This window comes from Primulina tabacum, chromosome 8 (genome assembly GCF_025594145.1).
Source record: "Primulina tabacum isolate GXHZ01 chromosome 8, ASM2559414v2, whole genome shotgun sequence".
Classification (NCBI taxonomy): domain Eukaryota; kingdom Viridiplantae; phylum Streptophyta; class Magnoliopsida; order Lamiales; family Gesneriaceae; genus Primulina; species Primulina tabacum.
In genome coordinates this window covers 16631323-16649787 of record NC_134557.1, presented here as the reverse complement: position 1 = coordinate 16649787, position 18465 = coordinate 16631323, and the positions used below count along the sequence as shown (strand labels likewise).

Here is an 18465-nt window from a genome sequence, read left to right as displayed (position 1 = left end):
GTTGTTTTAATTTAAACAGTAAATATTTCCATTGGTAACACCTTTTAGATTTTTAAACCGCATCTATTTTAATCAGTACTTGGGTCGTATGGTAAAACGAGTGAGACGAATTTATATAACGTCTGCTATTAAAATAATACTAATTTTTTTTTTTAAAGTATAGGCCTTAGTCGAAATATACATACATATATATATATATATATGTATGTATATTTCGACTAAGGCCTATACTTTAAAAAAAAAATTAGTATTATTTTAATAGCAGACGTTTCAATAAATCCAAAATATTTTAAGGATTTGGAACAAAAGACATACTCAACTTTATATGCTAAGCTTCTTTACTAAATACTATAGAGAATCACGCAGGGCGATGCCAATCTGGAGATCAATCAAAAGATTTGACAGAAAAGGACTACAAGGTGCTATAATTTAACTTCTAAAGAGCCAAAAAACGGCATAATGATTTCAGATATGCTTAAAGAAGCAAAATCGCACAAGATTCAGAAGATACTCTGTTAGAGTAGATGCCCTGCAAGCCAACGGTTGGCTAGGGAATTTATTGACTCAAGTGTAATAAACAATCTTTATTTTAATATAATTTAACTTTTATGGTCTTGTTATACTTTATCTGTATACCCATGCAAACAGCATAGATAAAGTCCTTGATTATGCTTTAATACAAATGAATCGTACTTCGATGTTGAAACTCATTTGTAAACACTGCATATTCTAAATTCGTTCCTAGTCGATTCAGCCGCCTAAAACAGGGATAAAGGTCGCTTGAGCTCGAGACTAGCATCTGTGATGTTGTGTACTGCGTTTCTTGGTAAGGGCATAGAGATGTCCAAACATGCAGATAGGTAGTCATATGATGATTATACCAAACAACCCTCCCTCGGACTTTCCAAGTGGTTATCATTCATCGAGAGGATAAGTCCGTGGTTATGATTGTACACCATTAGTCCTTACGACCCGGGACAACACTGAGGCTCTATATGCTAGGGCTGTGCTTTGACTCGTTTACCGGCTCCAGGAGAGTCATCAGGTGGCGAGGTTGGGTACAGTTGCGACACATATAGGAGCCAGTGCATTGTAGTCGGGAATTCACCGCTCACCTGCGGGTGTGGATATCCTATGTGATATGATGTAATAATAGCGCATGGAATCTCTGGCCAGAGTATGAGATGTACGTTGGAGAAAGAGTTCTCCAATAGTACACGCGATGCCACTATTAAAGTTATCACATTAGTTATCGAATTATTATGCAACCCTCGATGAACCAATGGTTGCAGATTCGATCGGGATATATGAGATGAAGGGACCATACTTGTACGCTAATCATCGATACCTAGGGGATCATGGGACGATGCTACTAGACGCTCTTACCATAATCCGATGGGTGCAATCAGAAATGAGTTCTGACATTCTAATCAAGGTGTTGATGAAAAGAATGGGGCTAACTAGGGTAAGCCCGAATAAGAATAAATATTATTCTGAATCACAAAGAGTTATGAACCCACGGCTAGCTGTATCCCTGAACCATTGAGGGTCACACAAGCACTGGATCATTTTTTTCTGTTGAGAGAATAAATTCAAGGAGTTGAATTTATATCATGATATAGTAAATTCAAATATTTGAATTTATGATAATTAAATTTTGAGAAAATAAATTCAAGGAGTTGAATTTATGAGATAGTAAATTCAAGAAGTTGAATTTATGAAATTTGGAGATAATAAATTCAATTAGTTGAATTTATAAAATTTGAGGATTTAATTTATTAAACTCAAAAGTTGAGTTTATTAAATATTAAAATTTGGAAATGATAAAATTCAAGGAGTTGAATTTACAATTTATATAATAAATTCAAATGTTGAATTTATAATAGATTTAATTTATTAAACTCAAAAGTTGAGTTTATTAAATATTAAATTAAAATTGGTGGGAAGTATGTTCAAATAAGTTTGTAGGAGTACAAGTTAGCATACTAATTAATTAAAGTTTAATGGACTTTGATTAATTAATCAAACTAGTTGGACTAGTCCAATTAATTAACCAAGCTCATTAATGTTAATTAAATAGGTCCAATTATTTTATTATGGTAATTAGGCCATAGATGTTTTATAAAATGGGAGACCTAAAAACCTAGCCTCCATAATATATGCATCAAGATTCTCCAAAGGATGAGATACAATTTTGGAATCTTTAATTAACTTAATTAAGTAATTAATTAAGTTAATAAAAGATTAAAAAATAAAATAAGGATTTGATTTCTTATTTGACTTGATAGCATCCCAAAGGTTTTTTGAAATCTTCTTGATAACTCTCGGCTCTTCCCAGACAAAAAAATAGCTCTCGAAAATTCCTTCAAAAAGCAAGAAAAATTTGGCTTAAATTATTGAGTCGAATTTTTCGTGTTATATCTCTACGCAAAAAAATCTTCTATACTTTCTAGTGCAAGTTAGAAGAGGAACAAATAATCCGGTCGTGGACCTGATTCGAAGATTAAAGAATTAGATCGAAGAACGTTCGTAGGGATTTACAACAAGAGCTATGTTCGCTAATACCGGAGTAGTTAGGTGCCAAGTGAAATTATTCACCAAAGGTATAATTCTTTAACATCCTATGAATGTTTATTTATTTAAACCATACGAGCGCCCAAAGCAAAACATATTTTGATTGTCAAAATAAAATAAATTTTTAAAACTTCTGATGCGTTTGAGCGTGTAGAAAACCGAGATACAACAGTGGTATCAGAGCCAAGATTTTTCTAAATCGTATGGTTTTAAATCATATTGAATAATTTGTTTCTAACCACACAAGAAAATTTTTTAGAAAATTATAGCACCTTGAAAAATTATTTTTTTTCAGAAAACAAAAAAAAAATTTCGTTTCTGCCCGGAACTTTTCCGGTCAGCCCGTGCGCGCAGGGTCGCGCGCGGCCAGCGCGCGCAGGGCGGCGCAGCTCCGCACGCGGTGCGCCGCCAGCGCTGCGCAGCGCGGCGTGCGGAACGTCCGCACGCTGCGCGCGCGCCTGTGCGCCCTGCGCGCACTGAAGTTCCCCCACTGCCCGAAACGTTCGGGCAGCGGGGGCGGCTGCCCGGGATTGTCTCGGGAAGCGTGTTGTAATGATGGGCTTGAATTGTTTGGGCAGAGGGTGCAATTTTCTGATTTTTCTAATTTTTGGGTAAAATTGATATTTTTGAAAATTGGTTCAATTTTTATTTTGGAAAATTGAAATTAAAATTTTCTTGTAAAATAAATAATTAGAATATGATTTTAATTATTTATAGTAAAATGAGTTTTACAAGAAATCAATTATTATTGATTTAATTGGGAATTAAATAAAGGAGTTTATTTAATTTATTAAATTCTTTAATAATTGTGGTGGTTAGTGATAAATTATTAGATATATGATTTATCAATTAATTAAATTGAATGTTAATACTTGATATTAAATGCATGAAGGATGATCGAGAGCCTTGACCAATGTGTTAGGTGTATGTTAGGATATTTTACTGTTTTATTCGTTTTTTTTAATATTTGATATTATTAAAGTGGGCTTGGTTTATGGCTCGTTCCCACCCCATGAGATGTATCCCTTATGTGCCATGGCTATTTAAATGTAATTATTAGAATAGTGGGAGATCAAGACTGTAAGATGGTGGGCCCGATGAACGAGATGAACACATGTAAAATATTGGAAGCCCTTGTAATAGTTGCATTTGCATCCCTGCATTCACCTAGGTTTTGGACCTGGATCCATGTTTAGCTCACATGGATCTAATAATGTTGGCGATCGATCATCCTTATTTATTGTTGAATGTCATATTATGATATATGTGATATATAGTAGTATGCATGTATGTATATTATTAGATAATATAGTTGCATGGATCCGGCAAACATACAAACTCGTGGCACGTGATTTTAAAATTAAAATGATGAGACAATTTTTGAAATTATAAAATCCCTCATTTTGAATAAAATTCAAAATTTATATCAAACCGAAAAAGTAAAAATTAAAAGAGTTTAATTTTTCCTTACCTTCCATCAACCGTGGTTGCATGTTGATCGCTACCCGCGGACAGTGTCTGGCTCATATTATTGGGGAGGCCTGGACGCCGGAAAGCTGTGACTTCCACCGGGCATATGATGTGAATTGAGTGGAACTCCCATGACTTCGGCTCATATTATTGGGGGAACTCATGGCGACCGTCTACTACAATTCAACATTGATGGGTCGGTTTGACACGCGAAAATAAACGGCGTCATATTATTGGGTCCTTATTAAACGTGAGGCAAAACACACGGAGGTTGACTCTACGTGCCCACTAAGAAAATACGTTCCCTTTTTCATCAGAGGGTGGTGGAAATGTCAAAATAGTGGGAGGGAGATTTATAAAATGAAATCCATATTTTATATCTTAAAATTATTTTAAAATAATCAGCAACCATTATTCTGTTTCCATATCAGTATATTTTCGATTTCGTCACGTAATCCATTTTTGTTATTAACAAGCTAACCGAATCTAATTTTCAAGACTGGTTGGAAAAATTGTTCTAAATTCGGAGAAAATGACATACACACTAATGTCAGTCCTGCTGAACTGACAAAACATGCAAGATGGTAGGACCATAGTATGCAAGCTAAAGTGTGATGTGCTCGCTTTTATGTCAAATGAACTGTAGGGACAGTTTGAGGAAATGTTGAATGTTGCTGACATTCGAATAAACATGCAAGAGTTGCATGGTACATGAAACTCGTACAGTGATGCACGCCATTTTAAAAGCTCATGACTACATGCATGCAAGATGAGGCTCTGGCCCATGAGCGTGGTGTACATATGATTGAGCTTATTGAAAATGTGGTGGGCCTGGAATATGTGATTCCTAACGAGTTAATTGATGACATCAATTTGTTGTTTTTTCTCTTCCTCATTTGACGGGGATATGGTGAACTTCAATTTGAATAAGATAGATGATAGCCTTGAAGATCTAGTCAATACGCTTATAACTTATGATATCACCATAAAACAAGGAATCGTTGTTTTTCTAATGGGCCTCTCGTCAGACGAAAATGGCCCACAAGGTAAGGGAAAGAAATGTTCTGCCCCTCACAAGAAAAACAATCCCAATAAGAGGCAAACTCTGAAAGACACTTAAAAGGCCTACAAAGCCCGATAAGTTAGAACATATTTATTTCACTGCAAGAAGTCCGGACATAAGAAATTATATGTGCCAGAAATGTTCTGGAAATGATAAGTGAATGTCCAAGTAAACATGATTTCAACAACAAACAAAATAAAGTCAGATGATCCAAATCCCACACAAATATGGCACGCTAGACTATGTCACATTTCCCAAAGAAGGATGCACAAACTAGTGGGAGAAGGCATATTTGACTTGTCAAACATAAATTCTCTACTTACTTGTGAGTTCTGTCTAAAAAGAAAAATCACCAAGACTCCACTCGATGGAAACGTGGAACATGCGCATGGTATACTGGATTTGATCCACACAGACATTTGTGGACCCGCTAAGTGTTAGCACAAAATATGGGCAATCCTACTTCATTATCTTTACTGATGACCATTCGAGGTATGGGTATGTTTATTAGATAAAACACTCTTTACTGATGACCATTCGAGGTATGGGTATGTTTATTAGATAAAACACAAATCTGAAGCATTTGAAAAGTTCAAAGAATTCAGATCTGAAGTAGAAAAACAGCTAGAAAGAAGTATTAAGACACTTAGATCTGATCGAGGTGGAGAATACTTGAGTGCTAAAATTTTGGATTATCTAAAAGAGAATGAGATTCTCTCACAGTATACTCCACCAGAAACACCACAATTGAATGGTGTTTCTGAACGTCATGAGCGAACCTTGTTGGACATGGTTCGATCTATGATGGGATTCACTGAATTGCCTACATCGTTTTGGGGCTTTGCGCTTGAAACTGCGGCAATGTTGTTGAATAATGTCCATACTAAAGCAGTGGATAAAACACCATATGAGATATGGATGGGAAAAACTCTCAAATATTCTTACATGAGAATTTGGAGATGTCCTGCTTACGTGAAGCAGACAGTGGGAGACAAATTGGATAGTAGATCCACTTTGTGCTACTTTGTAGGATATCCAAAGAATTCTGTTGGATATTATTTCTATCATCCCAATGAAGCAAAAGTGTTTGTTTCAAGAAATGCCACTTTTCGGAAAAGGAATTTCTATTAGATAGAAAAGGCAAGATGATAGAACTTGAAGAAATTCAAGATACTCCCTCAACTATAGAAGTTGAACTCATTTCCCAAGAACCAGTAGTTGAAGTACAAGCTCCTAGGAGGTCTGATAGGGTTATTAGACCACCTGCAAGATACACACTTCTTCATGAACAAGGTCATGATGAGCCTTGTGTTGGATGTGATCCAATGAACTTTAAAAAAGTAATATCTGATACTGATTCAACCAAATGGCTTGAAGTCCATGCAGTCAGAAATGGACTCTATGTATTCAAACCAAGCCTGGACATTAGTGGATCCACCTGAGGGAATTGTTCTCATAGGATGCAAATGGATCTACAAAAGAAAGCTTGGGGCGGATGGGAAGGTAGTGACCTTCAAAGTAAGACTGCTTGGAAAAGGTTATACTCAAAGGCAAGGAGTTGTCTGTGAGAAAACTTTTTCACCAGTTGCTATGTTTAAGTCCATTAGAATACTACTAGCCATAAAGCATCATGGTATGACTATGAGATATGGCAAATGGATGTAAAGACTGCATTCCTCAATGGAGACATCAAAGAAGAAATTTATATGTCTCAACCTGAGGGATACACATCAGTGGAAAGTGAGCATAAGGTATGCAAACTTCAGAGATCAATACATGGTCTCAAGCAGACGTCAAGGAGTTGGAACCTCATATTTGATAGCACTATCAAAGAGTTTGGTTTTGCTAAGAATCCTGAGGAACCATGCGTGTACAAGAAAGTTAGTGTGAGTGCAAGTTGATGATATCCTGCTCATTGGGAATGATGTAGGATTACTGCAATCAACTAAAGTATGGTTGGCAAGTAAATTCTCCATGAAGGACATGGGTGAAGCATCCTATGTATTGAGAATACAAATCTATAGGGATAGATCAAAAAGGATGTTAGGACTCACCCAAGTCACTTATATCGATACCATTTTGAAACGACTCTCTATGGAAGAGTCCAAGAGAGGATACTTACCAATATGTCATGGTGTTACTCTATCTAAAGCTTTGTGTCCCAAAACTGATGAAGATATAGAGATGATGACACGTATTCCATATGCGTCAGCCATTGGTAGTATCATGTATGGTGTTATATAGACACGTCCTGATGTTGCTTACGCTCTGAGTGTTACAAGCATATATCAGGCAAACCCTGGTCCAATGTATTGGAAGGACCGTGAAAGATATTCTTAAGTACTTGAGAAGGACTAAGAACTTGTTCATAGTCTATGGGTGGAGAATTGAAATTGGAAGGCTACACTGATTCTAGCTTCCAATGCTGACGTAGATGATTCGAAATCGACCTCTGGCTTTGTATTCATGCTTAATGGTGCGGTTGTCTCTTAGAAAAGTTCCAAGTAAGACACCGTTGCGGATTCCACCACTGAAGCTGAGTACATTGCTGCATCTGATGCAGCCAAAGAGGTAGTTTGGATGAGGAATTTTGTCCAAGAGTTGGGCATTATTCCTAATGGAGTTGATCCAGTTCCGTTGTACTGGGACAACACTGGTGCCATTGCGCAAGCAAAGGAACCAAGGCTCTCATCAGCGATCCAAACCTGTACTGAGGAAGTTCCACATCATACGGGAGATTGTGGGAAGTGGAGACATATCAGTCGAAAAAGTCCCCTCTGCAGATAATGTTGCTGATCCACTTTCATAGCCCTTGCCAGGACCATTGTTTGAATAGCATCGCGAAGCAATGGGATTAAGGGTAATTGGCTCTAGGGCAAGTGGGAGATTGTTAGAGTAGATGCCCTGCAAGCCAACGGTTGGCTAGGGAATTTATTGACTCAAGTGTAATAAACAATCTTTATTTTAATATAATTTAACTTTTTATGGTCTTGTTATACTTTATCTGTATACCCATGCAAACAGCATAGATAAAGTCGTTGATTATGCTTTAATACAAATGAATCGTACTTCGATGTTGAAACTCATTTGTAAACACTGCATATTCTAAATTCGTTCCTAGTCGATTCAGCCGCCTAAAACAGGGATAAAGGTCGCTTGAGCTCGAGACTAGCATCTGTGATGTTGTGTACTGCGTTTCTTGGTAAGGGCATAGAGATGTCCAAACATGCAGATGGGTAGTCATATGATGATTATACCGAACAACCCTCCCTCGGACTTTCCAAGTGGTTATCATTCATCGAGAGGATAAGTCCGTGGTTATGATTGTACACCATTAGTCCTTACGACCCGGGACAACACTGAGGCTCTATATGCTAGGGCTGTGCTTTGACTCGTTTACCGGCTCCAGGAGAGTCATCAGGTGGCGAGGTTGGGTACAGTTGCGACACATATAGGAGCCAGTGCATTGTAGTCGGGGATTCACCGCTCACCTGCGGGTGTGGATATCCTATGTGATATGATGTAATAATAGCGCATGAAATCTCTGGCCAGAGTATGAGATGTACGTTGGAGAAAGAGTTCTCCAATAGTACACGCGATCCCACTATTAAAGTTATCACATAGTTATCGAATTATTATGCAACCCTCGATGAACCAATGGTTGCAGATTCGATCGGGATATATGAGATGAAGGGACCGTACTGTACGCTAATCATAATCGACTGGTTCTTGCAGGCACTATCAGTGATACCTAGGGGATCATGGGGCGATGCTACTAGACGCTCTTACCATGATCCGATGGGTGCAATCAGAAATGAGTTCTGACATTCTTAATCAAGGTGTTGATGAAAAGAATGGGGCTAACTAGGGTAAGCCCGAATAAGAATAAATATTATTCTCAATAACAAAGAGTTGTGAACCCACGGCTAGCTGTATCCCTGAACCATTGAGGGTCACACAAGCACTGGATCATTTGTTCCCGTTGAGAGAATAAATTCAAGGAGTTGAATTTATATCATGATAGAGTAAATTCAAAGAGTTGAATTTATGATAATTAAATTTTGAGAAAATAAATTCAAGGAGTTGAATTTATGAGATAGTAAATTCAAGAAGTTGAATTTATGAAATTTGGAGAGAATAAATTAATGGAGTTGAATTTATAAAATTTGAGGATTTAATTTATTAAACTCAAAAGTTGAGTTTATTAAATATTAAATTTTGGAGGTGATAAAATTCAAAGAGTTGAATTTACAATTTATATAATAAATTCAAATGTTAAATTTATAATGAATTTAATTTATTAAACTCAAAAGTTGAGTTTATTAAATATTAAATTAAAATTGGTAGGAAGTATGTTCAAATGGGTTTGTAGGAGTACAACTCCAACATACTAAATAATTAAAGTTTAATGGACTTTGATTAATTAATTACACTAGTTGGACTAGTCCAATTAATTAATCAAGCTCATTAATGTTAATTAAATAAGTCCAATTATTTTATTATGGTAATTAGACCATAGATGTTTTATAAAATGGGAGACCTAAAAACCTAGCCTCCATAATATATGCATCGAGATTCTCCAAGGGATGAGATACAATTTTGGAATCTTTAATTAACTTAATTAAGTAATTAATTAAGTTAATAAAAGATTAGAAAATAAAATAAGGATTTGATTTCTTATTCGACTTGATAGCATCCGAAAGGTTTTTTGAAATCTTCTTGATAACTCTCGGCTCATCCCAATCAAAAAAATAGCTCTCGAAAATTCCTTCAAAAAGCAAGAAAAATTTGGCTTAAACGTGTTATATCTCTACGCAAAAAAATCTTCGATACTTTCTAGTGCAAGTTAGAAGAGGAACAAGTAATCCGATCGTGGACCTGATTCGAAGATTAAAGAATTAGATCGAAGAACGTTCGTAGGGATTTACAACAAGAGCTACGTCCGCTGATATCGGAGTAGTTGGTGCCAAGTGAAATTATTCACCAAAGGTATAATTCTTTATCATCCTATGAATGTTTATTTGTTTAAACCATGCGAGCGCCCAAAGCAAAACATATTTTGATTGTCAAAATAAAATAAATTTTTAAAACTTTCGCTGCGTTTGAGCGTGTAGAAAACCGAGATCCAACAAAACATATTTTGATTGTCAAAATAAAATAAATTTTTAAAACTTTCGCTGCGTTTGAGCGTGTAGAAAACCGAGATCCAACATACTCATCACCAAGTGACAACTAAATTTTGATTCTCCCACAAAGCCGCCAGTATGCACCTTGGTGGAAAAGTGATTTCTCAAACACCCATATATCACGTACAAGAACCTGGAGAAAGTGGAGAAGAATGGAAACATCAAACTATAGTCCGGGAAGACACTTTGCTAGTATATCACGTACGTACAACTTTGAATAGGCTAAACATGATAAACTATATTTGGTAAGATTAAACCAGATAGTATGGGTGATTGGATTCAATCCCCACTAAGTAGGTGGAGTCTTGCTCAACTAGTATTTTTCCAAATAAGATTTCATCAAGAAACTCAATATGGCACCTGGGGTCCATATCACAAACAGTTGATATAAGAACACAACTACAATGCAAATTGAAAGACATGGGTTTGCTTCATCCTAGAGGTTGGCAGAAAAGAGAGAGACGTTTAATATTCCATCAGATTTTAAGGATTCGAGTTAGATATTGGAAATAGAGATACAAACAGATTCATGGAGTCAGGTGTTCAGGACAAGTATATTTATAAAGCTCCTTTCACGTACTATCTGGGTCTAGAGAACAAGTTTGTAGTCATTGCACATCTTTACATAGCACAAGGTTTTGATGGGTTTCTATCCACTTAAATGATCAATATGTTAATATATGTGTGGAGCCTAATTATTTATTTAGGTATATTGCATATATTAAAGTAGCCCTGATATTATTCATATTTGTTGGTAGCGTACGAGATTTCACGAATAGAGAGATACAAAGACCGACAAGAAAAGAATTTCGAGAAGGGACATGTTTCTGTAAAATTCTCTTTGTTTTCTAGACTTCATTATGTGGAAATTTGCAGCAGTGTCAAATAGACGTAGCTTTCACATCGAGATAGAACCCCTACAAATCTTGGTTTATTTTTCATCATTTTTTATTGCTTTCGATATTCAAAATAAGGAACCATAATTCCTAATACTGGATGAGTATGATTCATTTAATGGTGACCGCAAGAAAGAAGAATGTCCTAAAAATAAGGTGAGACTAGGCAAGTGTACAGCTCAAGATTGGAGCATTATAACCTACCTCCTTGTCTTTGTTGCCGGCAACGACAGCTCCACTGAAGTCATAAGCCTCAAACTTCTGCAATTACATGAGGCGCAGAAAAGTAACCTGATCAACAGAAAATACAAGTGTGCTAATGGAAATGCCAATTATTAGATTATCAAAACTAGGCAAATAACACGCCACTAAGCACCACCATGAAAACACCTTTCTAAGGAATACAAGCCCCAAAGAAAGTTTCACCTAAGGCCTTGATTATTTGGAGGTAATTACCATAATTCTAAGTATAACCCGATCAACTTTTCCTTCTTCCACCTTCAACTACTACAAAAGGCATCAGACCGTATTCTCAAATTTGTATATATCAAAGTCCTCAAAATATCTTCAATTCGGAAACAAAGACAAACAAGAGATCTAACGGTCTAACATACATCAAGAGAAGATGAAGAGTAAACATTTCACAGTTTGGACCACACACGCACAAAATGCTAGTTAAAGCATGCACAAACAAATTTCATGTAGCAAGACATAAAAAGAATCAAGCAAAATCCTTCTTCTTCAATTTTAAATATGCAATTAACTGTTGAGATACATAGAGAACGAAAAATTGAATCATAGCAAGGAAAATTGAACATTTGGAAAACTATACTTTCCGACTGAAGCATTTCACTCCTCGGAATCTTAGAGAAGTATAAATCATCAGAAAGTACATAAATTCAATTGTTAAATATGGTTAGATGCTGAGGACTCAAGTTGTATCAGCAACATCATGCGCATAACTGAGTTTCACATCTAGTGTTGACTGTTGACAAACAAAACAAGCAACAAAGAAACAGCAAAACGCAAATTTACCTGTTTGCTAAGAAATTCAAGAGTAAGCTGGACAAACACCTTACTGAGGTCACTTCTGTCAACACCAATCTGGGAAAGACAGAAGATATCGTTATCCTGTAACCTCCATTATAAAAGTTAGGCAAGTCATGAATCCATCAATGGTAGTAAAATAAAATATCAATCCATATGAGAAAGTTGGGAAGAAAGATGAATCTTCCTGAGGCACTCAGACATCTCAATGATAGATTATTTGTCCTTGTGAAAAAAGGCAATGGTCTAATAGATATTAAACCTAAACTCCTCCACCCGTCGTGGCCAAATTACCTCTCTTCTGATCATCAAGGGCACAGGTAAATGATACCTATCTACCACCAACCACCATACCCATCCTTAAAATGCTCAAACTAAAAATTCCACTTAAAAAATTAACATAGAAAAAATAAAAAGAAATTTAGAAGCACAGGGTCAGAAACTAGACAAGGGGAATAGGACCACTTTCAATAACTTATTTTCGAATAAACATCACAGATATTGAAATAAATCACGGAAAACAGGCTACCTAAACAAACAAGACAGTTGCTTATTTCAACTTTAATTGATACTTGCCAGTCGTGCCCGCAGAGTTCGAATTTTTTGTAAAGGCATCACTAGTTCCCAGTAAACATAACTCCAAAGTGTCTCTCTGTGCTTGATCTCGTTCTTCAGGGCCTGTTTTGAAGATTTAAAAAATGTCTTAGTTTTATCTTGAAAAAAAGTAACAGAAAATTCTTGTATCTTTCGCGAAAGGTAAAAAGTGACTGACATAATATCTCCAATGGTAGTAAAGAGGCGAAAACCTACAGAGTACATGTTCTCCGTAACTGCTTTCCTCAATAATACTTTGTCGCCATTGGCCATTTGGGTATTTATCTGAGCATAGAGTGAAAAAAAAGAAATGAGAACCGAGAAACAAAAATAGATGCATTAATGTGTAATTCTAACCATGCAGATTCATCATGGCAGACACAAACCTCTTTGTATAAATCAACAGCTTCTTTATAGAACTTCTGTTTTGAATATCCAGACTTTCTCAACTTTGAAATTGCATACGCACTTTTTAGCTGCAAATACAAAGTGAGAGAATCTCAAACTTAAAATAACTTAGGTCTGTGCCCTCGCAACAGGTATGTAAGCAGAAGAAAGCAGCATCAAATTATTTCTAGAGTTTTATACCATTTCCCAGTTGTAGAACTTGATAGAATTATTTTTTTTATTAGAACATATAGAATTGAAGTTCTAGATATTGGATATCCATATGCGTATTTTACTTATATATATAACTATATTTATTTATGGTATAACTCTTTTGTACCAGGGAATAACAAATTATAACTATTCACTCAGTTTCTCAACACGGTACATGAGACAACAAAAATTTAGGTTTTCCTCGCTGTCTCTCTCTGATTCACATGCACAAATAAAGAAAAACAAAATGGTACACTACAGATCATTGTGACATGGGCCCTCAATTAACGCAAACAATATTCCTCAGACAGTTCTTTTAATGGTTCAGTTATCATAGAAACAGGTAAAACCAACCACTTCACCCAAGTTATGAGATATTTCGTCCTTCGAGTTTATATTTACTAGGTTGACATCATTTTTTACTAGTAATGATGGATTCATAGTTCTTAGAGGAGAGAGAGGCATTAAACATGTGCTATAGAACATAGACACCAGGTTTGAGGAGAGATGGACAGGAAAAAAATGTATTCCCAGTCCACCATGTACATGAAATGCTTGTGATTCATGGAAATCGCCGCAATGTTTCCAGAATACTAATAGTAAGATATTGGAGATGAACATCCAATCACATTACCCAACCTGTAGGGCCACAGAGACATACAAAGGTAAAAAAGCACTTCAACATGTTTTTGGAAATGCAATCAAACTCGACCTAAATTTAGCAGCAGCACAAAAGCCAAAGCTCGTAACAAATCAGCATCATGAATATGCTCTAAACCACAGAGTGAAACAAATAATTAATAACTTTTGTCCATGAACTGAAAAAATACATGAGAATATACTGTACCTCTAAAATGACATCTTCTTTTGTTCTTTTCCAGCCGTCTCTTGAGAACCATCTGACCCACAATATAAGTTTCAAGACACTCAATCACAAAACCAAATAAGAGTATGCATGATCAATTGTCTATAACCACAGTGGCCTGGGTAGAAATTTTTGAATTATCATAACTGATAAACACATATTAAATTCAAACGACTTTAAAAACCAATTTCAATTAAAAAAAAAACTTATATGAGAGGTAAGGGAATTAAATAAGAGGTGCACCAAACGTTATAAGACGACAAAGTGGGTTGAAAATACAATTGAAAGGGGTAAAGTGGTGCAAATAATGAAAAAAGGGGGTAAGTGGGTACAACTTACAGCTCAAGAGGTTGCTTAGGCACAAGTGGAATTAAGTTATTAACACTAAGATTTGAAGGCTGTTGAACACTTTCAGGACTCAAGATTGGGTTTTCCAAACTCAAGGAGGATCACTAAGATATTAAAATAAATTAAAAATTGAAAGAAAATTGTTGGAATTCATTATTTCAGAGACTGCTAGTTAGAAAATAATTGCTTTAGACTGGGTAACTATCTGATCGTAATATGTCAGCAAATCTACAAGATTTTCAATGCCAAAACGGCCCCCAAATTCACATAATTCTAAAGTTCATAACCCAGAAGCGCAACTATTTTGTATCATAATTTCTATGAACTCGTGAAGGAAAAACTTTGTCATTAATTTTCATCTATTTCTTTTTGCTTTATTATATATTAGTTCCAGTTTTAGCCAGAGCTGAATAAACAGAGAAAGCAGTTTACGAAGTAAGTTCTGAAATACTGATTTATTGAATTATGGGAGAAAATATGATTCATCACTTAAATTTGTTACTATCAACCACCACCAAAAAGTAAGTTCTGAAATATTGATTTGTTGATTTATGGGATAAAATTTAATTCATCATTTAAATCTGTTACTAACAACCACAGCTATGATGAACAAAATCCAAATTTAGAACATAATTTTGTCAAATAAAAATATAAAATGAGTTGGAATTTATGGTTACTGAACTAGGATATTTATGGTCATTTAGATTAAACAAATCATTCAGAATAGATCCAACAAAATTTATTATTCAAAAATGTTAATCCATCACTAACATTTCAAGCTGTAACATCGAGTCTACATGTGATGTGACTTGATAACTAATTTCTGAAGGTCCTTTTTCTTTGTTTATTATCAACTCTGAAATACCCTTTGTATCATAAGGGCTACGACATTTTTGTTAGTTATATTTTACATTACCAATAAAATAACTCCCGCGCCATTCACTGAAAAGGTATAAAGCATCCCTACAACCTTGTGAAAGGTTGTCTTGGTTCTATTTAACAGGGCCCACACTATATACAAATCGTTCCTACAACACATTTGTCAATTACTAAATGACGGCAGAAAGCATGAACGTACATGTTTCAATCTGCCAAAACAAGCTTCTGAATATCAATCTATAGAATTTATTCAATCTTTATGGTTTTCATAGTAGAAATTACTAGCTCAATAAACCACTCTCTCAATATTTATGACACTTCAAACACAGAGTTTTGTACTAGTTAAAGAACATGCTGTTTCTATCGCTAGCCACACGAGTATGAGATTCCCGACATTACTGGATCAACATTTTGATACCACCTTGACCATAACAGACATGTAACATAATGTTATTCATAAAATGATGATTTTTCAAAATGTCTAACAGATATAAGACTTACGAGCACATCGCAGAAGTCAATAGTCCCACTCACCTACTCCAAAAAGAGATTGGTTCACGAGGTGAATATGGCTCATATACAAATCCAGGACTTGACATTGACACTTGAAGAGCCCCCTGCATGCAAAAACATTTAAGCACGTGCTAAATAAATGTTTAGCCAGTATGTTTAAGGCTAACATGAGATGATTATGATAATCATCATAATAATAACCAAGCAAACTGAGGCAAATTAATCAAAGAGATGATGACCAAGGGAAATTTACCAAAACTTAAAAATCATAATGTATCTCCGGGATAATAGTAATGAAACCGCTAAATAGAGCACAGATCTGTGGCACTGAGGTCAGATATACTTTATAACTTCATAGAAGAAACCTTCTTTTGATGGGATATATATGTATATATAAATGTATATCCTTTGTTCATTTTCAACCACAACTTATAGAACAAGAAAAGTGAGGGTTATGATAATTTTCTCCCAAATAGGATAGGAAGGTCAAACTTACTTTCGATATCATGTTTAATTCTCATATAATGTCATTAAACTTTTCGGTTGTCAGAGTGGTGAATTTTTCTCATGCATCAAAGTTCACTCCCATTTCAAGATGCACATCATTAACCATCTGATAAATATATGCAAAAGTTCTTGAATTACCAAAGACAGTTAAAATCCATATGTTGGAAGATATTATCGTACCATTTTCCGTACTTGAGCCTGAGGTTTTGGTTGCATACTAAACAACCTTACCCAGCTTGAGTTTGGTGGATTGGATTCCTATCAAGCAACATGTGACAAACGAATCAAAATAAACAATAAGAAGCAACTCGAAGTACAATATTTAGAGAAAATTTATCAAGCCCAACCAATCAACCACGAAGTAAGCATATTTGAGAGGATGCAATAAACTAAACCAAAACGGCAGTACCTATAACATAAAGCAAGAGGAGCATCTTGGAAAGAGTACTCATTGTCGTCAACATCTTTAGAAAATTAAAAAATAAATCAGCAGTTTTCTATGACATCTTATCAATTTCTTCAACTGTAAGCTGGTTATTACAAATGAGAATTAGGAAGTACAAGGCATTGGACTAATATGCTTTGGTCTCAAATGTAGGATAACGTGTTTTTAGTAAAGTGGAGGTCATTGTTTTAAACACATGTGGAGGGAAGGTCATTTTTGAAAATCTTCCTATGCTTTGTTAATAAAAATGGACAAAAAGCATCAATGAAGGCGACAAACTTCTAAAAAAGGTCGCAGCAGGATACACTCAACTCAAAGTTTGTTGATTGTTCGGTATCGTGAAAGTGATTCAAGAAGCTTTAGTCAGCAGATACGCTGAAGAAAAAGAAAGCTCAAAAAACCCGAGTAGATGCTCTGTCAAAATCCTCTTGGGTTGAGCTTGGATTGATGTATTTGATCACTTGAAATCCACCATAATTACAGTTGAAATTAATTGCATAACTTGACATGCAATGAATTTGAAATTCATTAAAATTTTATCCATTCAAGCAAGTTAAAGAATTTAAAATTAATCTTCTGAAATCCATCAATCCAAGAAAAACCTTAGACTCCCTCATAACATGTGAATGGCATAAAAAATTTATCGTGGGGCAAAAGTTTCACAATGAAATTAGAAATACAATAAATACACCAGCTCAATTTACTCTTTATTTTAGAGAAAAATGACGCACCAATTTCAACTTCCAATTAGAGGGTTCCAAGGAAAGCTCATGGGACGAACGAGTAGGCGTCAGATGCAGCAAAATCCGGCCCGAAACTCGCCGAGACTGCAACAAAACAAAAAAGGATAAACGAGTTGAGCAACCAATAATGAAAGGAATGGAAAGGAAGGGGTTGCGAGGATAGAAGGAGAAAGCATACCTTTGCAAAAGCGTTCGCCATGAAAGAGGAAATCACCGTCAGAGCTTTGGAGTCGATGGGTTTTAGAAACAGGGGGGGTTCGGGTTTTGCTATGGGTCATAAGTGGGTTTTAGAAGAGGGTTTACTTTTTCTTTTTTCTTCTCTCTTTTTTAGATTTTAAATAAGTTTACTTTAAATAATACAAAATATATAAAGATAATTATTTTGATTATAAAATTTATAATGTCCAAACAATAGACGTAACCTCATTTCGGAACCACCGGTTCGCTGGTTCAAGAAATCTTTTTTCTTTAACGGTTATGGTTATGGTTATGGTTATGGCTAGTTTGGAACCGGTTTTTAAAGCATTGGAAACAAAATTTTGAATTAGAAAAACATGAATGTGCTAAACTAAAAAGATAAATTGGAGATAAATTTCCAAACTCAAACCTCACTTTATCCTAATTCTTTACACCAAAAAAACTTTGTTTCAACTCCTTAAATTAATAAAAATGACAAAATACACTTACATTTGTTGATTTTAATGATTGATTTTTAATGAGCCACAAATAGTATCT

The 18465-nt window shown here is 35.3% G+C and overlaps 1 protein-coding gene across 6 annotated transcripts; it reads right to left on the bottom strand.

Annotated features, from left to right (window-relative positions):
- Nucleotides 1-309: 309 nt before the first annotated feature.
- LOC142553839 (uncharacterized) lies at nt 310-18044 on the bottom strand. Of its 6 annotated transcripts, none has more exons than XM_075664353.1 (12): nt 17909-18044; nt 17719-17814; nt 16723-16800; nt 16057-16139; nt 14278-14329; nt 13217-13306; nt 13047-13115; nt 12813-12914; nt 12225-12293; nt 11394-11450; nt 10325-10426; nt 310-513 (listed from the first exon to the last, which is right to left on the bottom strand). In XM_075664353.1, exons 1-11 carry the CDS (start codon nt 17927-17929, stop codon nt 10340-10342), a joined length of 804 nt encoding a protein of 267 aa, XP_075520468.1. In that variant the 5' UTR covers nt 17930-18044; the 3' UTR covers nt 310-513; nt 10325-10339. The 6 variants fall into 6 exon arrangements, 5 of the variants coding, with proteins under 5 accessions (XP_075520468.1, XP_075520471.1, XP_075520467.1 ...); XM_075664356.1 differs by lacking the exon at nt 310-513 and adding an exon at nt 16952-17006 and having other exon boundaries at nt 9884-10426; nt 17909-17978; XM_075664352.1 differs by lacking the exon at nt 310-513 and having other exon boundaries at nt 9884-10426.
- Nucleotides 18045-18465: the final 421 nt, after the last annotated feature.

What these genes read in the sequence shown, in the direction of transcription:
- LOC142553839 (XM_075664353.1), bottom strand. Translation starts at nt 17,929, where the DNA reads ATGGCGAACGCTTTTGCAAAG. An exon ending in TTACGGAGAACATGTACTCT is followed by an intron (nt 12,915 to 13,046) that starts GTAGGTTTTCGC and finishes TCTTCAAAACAG; the next exon opens with GCCCTGAAGAACGAGATCAA. An exon ending in TTGAATTTCTTAGCAAACAG is followed by an intron (nt 11,451 to 12,224) that starts GTAAATTTGCGT and finishes ATGTAATTGCAG; the next exon opens with AAGTTTGAGGCTTATGACTT.